The sequence below is a fragment of the Plasmodium gonderi genome (assembly GCF_002157705.1).
Source record: "Plasmodium gonderi DNA, contig: Chr13, whole genome shotgun sequence".
In the NCBI taxonomy this organism is placed as follows: Eukaryota; Apicomplexa; class Aconoidasida; order Haemosporida; family Plasmodiidae; genus Plasmodium; species Plasmodium gonderi.
Window position 1 is genome coordinate 360,030 of NW_021628938.1, and position 8,735 is coordinate 368,764.

Sequence of the window (8,735 nt, forward strand, 5' to 3'; positions counted from 1 at the left end):
TAGGTAGATCATCCCAAGTGTGTCATATGAAATGTGAAAATTGGACAAACATTAAAAATAATATTTTCTTAATTAAATCACGTTTATATGCGTATATTTTTTTGGGGGGGGGGGGGTACATTTAGTAGACCATAGGGATGGTGGATCCCCATGTGTATATTTTTGTATGTTCTTTTCTACATCTAATCGTACATATAATTATGACATAATTAATATAGGTGACACAGTTGATTCATCTGTTAGAGAGTTTGAAGATCAGAGTGGGACCATTCGACTGTCCACTTTTTTTGTTTTGTTTCAAGTTGTAGAACCGCATCCACTTTGCAAAAAAAAAAAAAAAAAAAAAAAAAAAAAAACCATATCGAAAATACAACATCCTATTTGTCACAATATTCAAAAATTGCACAACCCGCATATCTATCATTGACGAGACAAACTGAAAAAAATTTGAGCACAAAAAAAAAAAAAAAAAAAAAAAAAACAGTATAGTACACATACATAATCTCATATGTTTAGTAAAAACACACGATAGATATTAAAGTCGTGAAAAAAAATAAAAAATAGTCGAGAGCTAAAAAATAACACAAATATTTAACAGATTTGTCAAAAATTTAAATAACAAATTAACCCATTGGCAATTTCTTTTTTTTTTTTTTTTTTTTTTTTTTTTTTTTTCTTCCTATGGAGCAATTCCTGAGCTCATCATACGTGAAATACTTTTCTGATGCAATTGGGCAAGAAATTTTTTTTTTTTTTTTTTTTTTTTTTTTCATCCTTTATTTACGTTTCCTGAACACTTTTGATAGTAACTTTGTTATAAATATACAGAACCTTTTGTAAAAACAAGATATGCATTTTCGAAATTTCTAGAAAGAAGAAGAAATTGTACTTATTACTTTTTCCATACTTGTGGAACAACCTGAATTCAACAAAGTTTTTTTTTATGTCTCTTTTTTTCTTCCCCCACTAAACATAATGTATCGAGAAGAATTAGAAAAGCAACGATTAATGCAAAGACATGAAAAACATGTGAAAAATAGGGTAATCGATAATGTAATAACTGATGTTACATATGCAGGACAAGGTAAATAATGTGTGTATTTCTTTTTCTTTTTATAACAAAGCAAATTAAAATAGACAATCCATAAAGTTACAGAAAAATAATATCCATTATAGTGCCATGCGTGTGTGTGCACGAATTTCTATCAGATATATTTTCTTGATCAATTGTTATTACCCCCTTTGAGATTATCTCTTAAAATTTGTTAAAATTTTTGTAACTATTCAAATGTTAAGTGCACAATGTTTCTTATGTCCACTTCAGGAAAAACATACCTCAGGAAAAATGAAGCTGCGTTCGAGGATTACAAAATGAGAGAGAAGGGAAAACTCAAAGATCTTATCAAAATTGAAAATAAGCGGTAGGAGAAAGGGCACTTGTGCTTAATACCAAATCCACTTTGCAAAAAAAAAAAAAAAAATAAAATAAAATAATACGATTCACAAACCAGAAAAATTGCACATAACTGAGAGTGATTTTTGTCTCTCCTTTTTCTATCCCTTAAATTTGTGTCAGGAAGGATAACCTAGAAAGAAACGAAAAAAGATGGGAAATGGCAGAACTAAATGCACAAGTATGTACGTGAATATAAATAAAAATACAATTATGCATTTGATTGATCACATCAAATCTTGTCTTTAATTTTATATTCAAAGGAAATAATGAACATTTGTTGAATCCAGCAGATGGATATTGTCATGGAGAGGGGTTTACATGTTCGTTCCTTTATTTATTCATTTATTTTATCTATATATTTATTCATTTTTTTTACCCATCTATTCATTCATTTTTTTTATCTATCTATTCATTCATTTTATCTATTAATTCATTTTATCTATTTATTTGTTCATTTTTTTATCTACCTATATTATTTTTAATTCTTCATTGTTACATACCATCGGGTGATATCATATCGAAAAAAAATTTACCTCTCCTTATTATGTTGCTCATCAAATTAGAAAGAAAAAGAAAAAACCTGTGCTCTCCAAAAAATGCCATTCAAAAGCGAAAAGAATAAAACTAAGTAATTCGATAACCCCATTTTTGAGGAAAAATAAAAATTTCATTTTCATGAATGTGTGTAGTATTATGCACGTGGCGTGCAATGTGATTATGCCTATAAAAAAGGTAGAAATTTTTTCATAAAATAAAAAAAAAATTAGGAAGACAATGTCACATTCCATAACATACAAACCCTACGCAGGTGCCAACACGACATCATTAATCACGGATATCTCAACTATGAAGAATCCATGAAACTAGAAATGAAAAAAAACGTAATCAAAACTATGCAATGAGCAAAGTGAAATTTGTCTTCCTCTCTGAGTGTCTAGAGTGATGAAGCCTCTCTTCTTTTCCCGTTTTCGAGGGAAAAATAAATAAATGTTCACATAGATAAATAAACAGATAGGTAGATGAATAGATATGTGAACAGATGAATAGATATATAAATTAATGAGTAAGCACATAAAAGAATAAATGTAAATATATATTTTCACTCCTGAACAGATGTGTTTGAGCAACAGGAGAAATTACCTGTCCCAAAAGATAAGCGGGTCGTACAATCCCATCACTGGTTCGTTCTCTTTTCATTTATGCTTCAACACATGTCTCACTTTGCAAACATCTAAATTTTTATGTCTCCTTTTGTTTTCATTCCATCATTGCTACGCTGTCATTTTTTCCATAATTTGAAATGGAATTTTTTTTTTTTTTTTTTTTTTTTTTTTATTCTTGACACAACAATATGCACATATACGCTGTATCCTTTTTTCTCATGTAGGAGAAAAAAGAAATTAATAAAATTACTAAAGCTATTAGGAGATCGCCCTTTCATGTCCGATGAATATTCCATTCATTGAAAAAGCTGCTAATTCATGTAATTTTGTCTGCTTTTATTTTGACAAAATGGGTCAAAGGAGTCTTTATGTTATGTTTCCTTTTGTTTCTTCCCTCTACTCGTGTGTATGCAAGGGTGCAGAAATTCCCCGATTATGAAATTTTAACAGCGTAGGGGTCATCCATGTCTCGCAAAATTATATTTTGAGCCATATTTTGAGCCATATTTTGGGCCATATTTTGGGCCATATTTGGGGCCACATTTGGAAGAACATGTTCAAGATCAAAAGAGCACGATGACGTGTGCAGGGTATAGATAAAACGTGTCGCTTGCATACACATGTAAAGAGTCAACAAGGACGAACTGCACATTAGAAGTGACTAGATCTATATTGAGAGATTCTTCAATTTGGTTTACTTTTATTTCATTGTAGGAAAAATAAGAGGGGCCAAAAAATTTGGAATTGCTTCCAGACGAATGATCATTTTGTTTATATATAGAGTGATTTATGAAATTTTTTTTTTTTTCTCGAAAATTACTTCTGGGTTGCTGATGATCAACACGTATATTACACAACGTACAATACTCATCAATCGCTTTGATAAAAAAAAAAAATTTTTTAAAAATACTTAAATTTTCTTTTTCTTTTTTTTTTTTTTTCAATTTTAATATTTCTTCATAACTTTTTCGAATTATTTTCCACTTAATAAAATTAATAACAACAATAAAATTTTCATCTTCTTTTAAAAAATTAGACCCTTCAATATGTATACCAATACTCGTAAGTGTTACTTTTTTTGCTACAAAATGAATAGCTTTTTTAATGTTGTATTTTTTTTTTATGTCTCTATTAAATTTATAAAACTGAGAATTTTTCATTTTTTGTGCATTTTCCATTTTATGCACATTTTTTACATTTTCATAGTGAATAGAATAATTTATGAACGCAGTAAATACATAATTGTTCATAAAAAAAGGTTTTATTACAGTATCTTCTTTTTTCCTTTCTTCCATATATTTAAAAGTACTTACATATAGTTCTTCATTTGTCAGTATTTTATTATTTTCAACGCAAAATATGCAAACACATTTTGCTTTCCCCAATTGGGAATGCTTCTCTTCCACATTTACATCTTCCCCAAATAATGCAACTGTTTCTTCTTCTCCATTCGTCTTATGATCAGGGGTCAACAATCTTTCTTCTACATCACTAGTGTTTTCTAAGCTGTTCCTCAAGTTGTTCATTTTTTCTACCATGTTCATATCACCCTGTTCATTCATTTCCCATATGTTTTTATTTATGACACGAATAAAATTGGACACCATTTTTTTAAAATTCAATCCCTTCAAATTGTTTTGTCTAGACAATTCCACGTTTATATTTTTAAAATTCCTATATAGCATTAAATTTCGCATGACCATGTTGCACTTCTCCCGATTCATTTTTATCGGGTTCATTTTTAATGACTTTCTTTCTTGCAAAATTGATTTCTTCCTTTTCTTCATAGACTTCTTTGAGGCTTCTATCACATCACTGTCGCTCCTTACAGAATCAGACAATTGAAGACTATTCACCCATCTACCTTTTGAAAAATTGGACATTTCTCCAAATAAACGTTCATATAAATTTTCCTCCCCACTGCAACTTCTTGTGTCTACTATTTTTTCTACATCTCTAAGTATACCAGATTCGTTCTTATTCCTATCCAAGTAGTAGTAATTATATATATCAATGGTTCTATTGTTGTTTTTCTCTTTCATTGCAATTGCATTATTATGTTCATTTGAGTAAGTAGATTCATTAGAAAGCTCGTAACTGATCCCTGTTTGGTTTAAAATGTCGTCTTCTGAGTTATTTACACTTTCCTTTTTTTCTTCCCGTGATGTAGAATATGTACACAAATGAGGGGAAGACGGTGAATCGTTTTCCTCTTTTGTTATATCAACAATACTCATAAAGTTTAATTTTCTTGAAGCTCTTTTTTTTAACTTTTCGAAGTTTATTAAACGGTATATTGCTTCTTTTCTTTTCTCATACTTGTTATAAATCTTATTTCCATCGGGATAATTTGCTACTCCTTTTCTTCCATTCTCATTCAGATTACTTTGCATCACCTCAACAGTGTAATCCTTATTTTTCTCGTCTTGAAATTTATTTATACTTTTGCATCTGTCCATTCCTTTTACACTACCACTTTTATTTTCCTCACCATCTGTATCTCTAGGTTCCGTATCATAGTTCATAAAAGTGGTAATTTTTTTTAGCCTTTTTTTTTTTTTTTTTTTCTCACTAAAGTTAGGATGAACAATTGTTTCCTTTGTGCATAGTCTGTTATATGATTCTAAACTCTTCGTATTTTTACTCTTCTCATCTGAACTGCTACTAAATAAGCACTTGGGGTACTTTCCTCTCGTGCTCCTTTTTCCATCTTCTTTATTTCCCTCTTCAGAGTGATTACTGAACAAACATTTTTCGTCTTTCTCATGTGGATTTCTTTCTTCACTTTTGCATTTTTCCGATTTGTTCGTCCTACTGATATGATTACTATTATCAGAGCTGCTACTGATATGATTACTATTGTCAGAGCTGCTACTGATATGATTACTATTATCAGAGCTGCTACTGATAATACAATTCCTTTTCAATTTTCTCTTTTTATTCTTCACGTCATTTCCCTCAGGAATGTCTTTGTCCTTTTCATTATTACCACTAAAGAAGTTTCTTTTTTTCTGTGGAGCAATAATTTCTCTCATTTTTCTTCTTTTCATGTCATCTCCCGAACTTGAACTAAACAGATTTTTCTCCTGTTCATTATTATTCATTTTTGGCTTTACTAGCTTTTTTCTTACTTTCTTTCTACGTGCAACTCTATCATGTCTTGTCCAATCCCATTTCATTTTTGCTAATTATTTTCTGAACTGCTTCCAAACAAATGTATGAGATGAGAAAATGCAATAAGATAAAAAAAAAAAAAAAAAAATACCCTTTTTTTTTAATGAAAAAATATTTGATTTTTGTTAAATCACATAATTAACAAACCACCACCCCCCTCTTCCCCCCTTTTTAATTTAACTTCATAAAATTGTTTATTCTACCAAGTATAGTAAGAATGCTAAGAACACATAGAATTTTCCTATCATTCGATTGATTTACTGTTCCATTCAGAAATATATGAGTTCCCCATAACTGAGATGTACGTGTGTTCGTAAAACACATTTGGAGATATATTTTTTTTTCAGCTGCACAATGCAATGAGCAAGTAGGGTACAATACATATGTTTCTTCAAGTATATAAGACACAAAAATATAAAAATTTCTAATTTATACTCCTTCTAACATTTAACACACATGTGTTTATTTATTTGCATTTACTTTAATTGGGATATGAGATTTGAGAAATCTTTCATCTTTCACAATATAGCCATTTTTTGCACATATCAATTTACCTTCCTTTTTTTTTTTTTTTTACTCCATTTTGTTCCCTCTTGTCGTTGATTTTGTGATTTTTTGCATACCAGAAATTGAGCTCTGTAAAAAAAATAATACCTGGCCCTAATTTCACACAATGTCGATTTTTTTTTTTTTTTTTTTTTTTCACTTTCCATCTTGCGTGTTCATAAATTATTTGCCTAAAAATGTGAGTTAAAAAAAAAAAAAAAAAAATGAATAGAAAAGAATTTACAACAAGTAGGGATGACACGAATAGACGTGAAAGTGAATGAAGAGGGGAGGCGACGTCACAAGTGTAGTGTAACGAAGGTGTGGTATCGATCAGGAAAAAAAAAAAAAAATGAAGAAAAATGGCGAAGAAAAGTAGTGAAATAAAATAGTGAAATAAAATAGTGAAATAAAATAGTGAAATAAAATAGTGAAATAAAATTGAGAAATAAAATTGTGAAATAAAATTGTGAAATAAAATTGTGAAATAAAATAGTGAAATAAAATTGAGAAATAAAATTGTGAAATAAAATTGAGAAATAAAATTGTGAAATAAAATTGAGAAATAAAATTGTGAAATAAAACAGTGAAGAAACCGCCGAAAAACGAATTTGTAGATATCCCTTTCTGATCCAATGCTTAGATCTGCCTCATACTTAAAAACACAAATGTGCAAGGTTTTCCCCTGACACTGGGAAGATTGATGGGGGGGGGGGGACTCAATTCTACCATGTTCCTAATCATAAATTTTGCAAAAAAAATAAATGCTTCACCATGTTCCTAATCATAAATTTTGCAAAAAAAAATAAGTGCTTCAAGTAAAATCAACATCGAACATGATAAAAAAAAAAAGCTTTTTTCATGAAAAGGCCATCAGACCCATTGTTAGCAAAAGGAATACCAATTTGGTCAACATAAGAAACATAAATGAATTAAAAGAAGAATTAAAAGATAAAATTTACACAAATATATATTCGTACAACGCTATATGTGAAGGTATATACATCAATAGAGGGATAAATGAAATAACAGGAAGAAGAAATTGCGGGAAAACTAGTCTCTGTTCACATATATGTGTGAACCTGTTTTTTAATGATTTGTTGCATTATTTCCACCTCTTTTATTCTACCTATTTTGATTTTGAGAATTTTATAGAAAATAAAAGTATTGAAAATATTTTTTCTTCCAAAACGGCTGACCGTTTGTATGCAATAAGGGAAGAGTTCATTCTAGAAAACAAAAACTTTAAGGACTTCAAACAGTTGATAAAATACTTTATCTCTCAGTTTATCAAGTTATATGGAAATGAGAGAAGTACACACATCGAAAATATACATCAGAGTGATCATAACAAAAGAAAAATATATCGCCATGGCAACAATATTTATGGGCAGAATCATGAGATTCATAGTGAATGCTTTTCCAGACGGAGAGTTATCTATGTAGACTTAGACAACAGCTTTTACATTGAGAGATATAAAAATATGATCCATGCATCCATTGAAAAAATAAAAAAATTACAAAACAGATACATGGATTTTTGCAAAGAAAAAAAATGTTCCCTTTTCCTACTCCTCCTAGAGTGCGATAAGGAAATGAAGAGTAGTTTAGTATCACTGTATAAGAAATATAGTGAATCGTATGATCCGTTCATAAATATTTTTAATGAATATTTAGATAAGTACATTAATAGTCTTACCTTTTTTGACGTATTTAAAAATTTGCAAATATTAAAAATATTTAATTTTAATGAACTCTTCAATATTATACATTTCATTAGCAACGAATTACAAAAATACCAAGAGCGATCGAATAAATATTTCAACAAATACGTACCACCAGATTTAGGAGGAATTGTTTTAGACAACATAAATTATTTATACAAAATACACAAGCCTGTGAAAACGCAGGGCGATAACGAACTTCATATGTTGCTAAAAACTTTATGTAAATTATCAACAGATTATAGAATATGTGTTATGATAACTAACAATGATAATAAATATTTTAAAAAAAAGGAAGAGAAATTCCGAAAAATTTATTCAAAATATGTGTATAATCATATAGTAGTTAAATTCATTAATGAAAAGAGATTTTTTGAATTTAATTTTCCCACAAAAAAAAAAAAAAAAAATACGGATAGTAAGAGCAACTCATCAAGTGACCAAAGCTTGAATGACCTCTCAGGAAATATCGATTGTAGTGATGAAGCTAATGTTCGCAATGTTGAAGAAGATGACGATGTTGGTCATTTTGTTTACAAAGACGATGAAAATGATGCCTTTTTTAAAAAAAGATATAACCAAAGGTATATTAAAATAAAAAAAAAAAAAAAAACATCAAATTTCTGCTTTTTTGAAATAAACGAATTGGGTATTGAGACCGTCCTCATTTGA

At 29.1% G+C, this 8,735-nt stretch overlaps 3 protein-coding genes across 3 annotated transcripts; 2 read left to right on the top strand and 1 right to left on the bottom strand.

Annotated features, from left to right (window-relative positions):
• Nucleotides 1-975: 975 nt before the first annotated feature.
• Nucleotides 976-2,755, top strand: PGO_130460 (hypothetical protein, conserved; the record flags this gene model as incomplete). Its single annotated transcript, XM_028689562.1, has 6 exons — nucleotides 976-1,084; nucleotides 1,325-1,421; nucleotides 1,577-1,634; nucleotides 2,020-2,084; nucleotides 2,265-2,337; nucleotides 2,570-2,755. 6 exons carry the CDS (start codon nucleotides 976-978, stop codon nucleotides 2,753-2,755), a joined length of 588 nt encoding a protein of 195 aa, XP_028545363.1.
• Nucleotides 2,756-3,182: 427 nt separating this feature from the next.
• Nucleotides 3,183-5,798, bottom strand: PGO_130470 (hypothetical protein, conserved; the record flags this gene model as incomplete). The annotated part of the gene is made up of 1 exon (XM_028689563.1): nucleotides 3,183-5,798. The coding sequence occupies one exon, from the start codon at nucleotides 5,796-5,798 to the stop codon at nucleotides 3,183-3,185; it is 2,616 nt and encodes an 871-aa protein (XP_028545364.1).
• A 1,377-nt stretch (nucleotides 5,799-7,175) lies between these two features.
• Nucleotides 7,176-8,735, top strand: PGO_130480 (hypothetical protein, conserved; the record flags this gene model as incomplete). The annotated part of the gene is made up of 1 exon (XM_028689564.1): nucleotides 7,176-8,735. The coding sequence occupies one exon, from the start codon at nucleotides 7,176-7,178 to the stop codon at nucleotides 8,733-8,735; it is 1,560 nt and encodes a 519-aa protein (XP_028545365.1).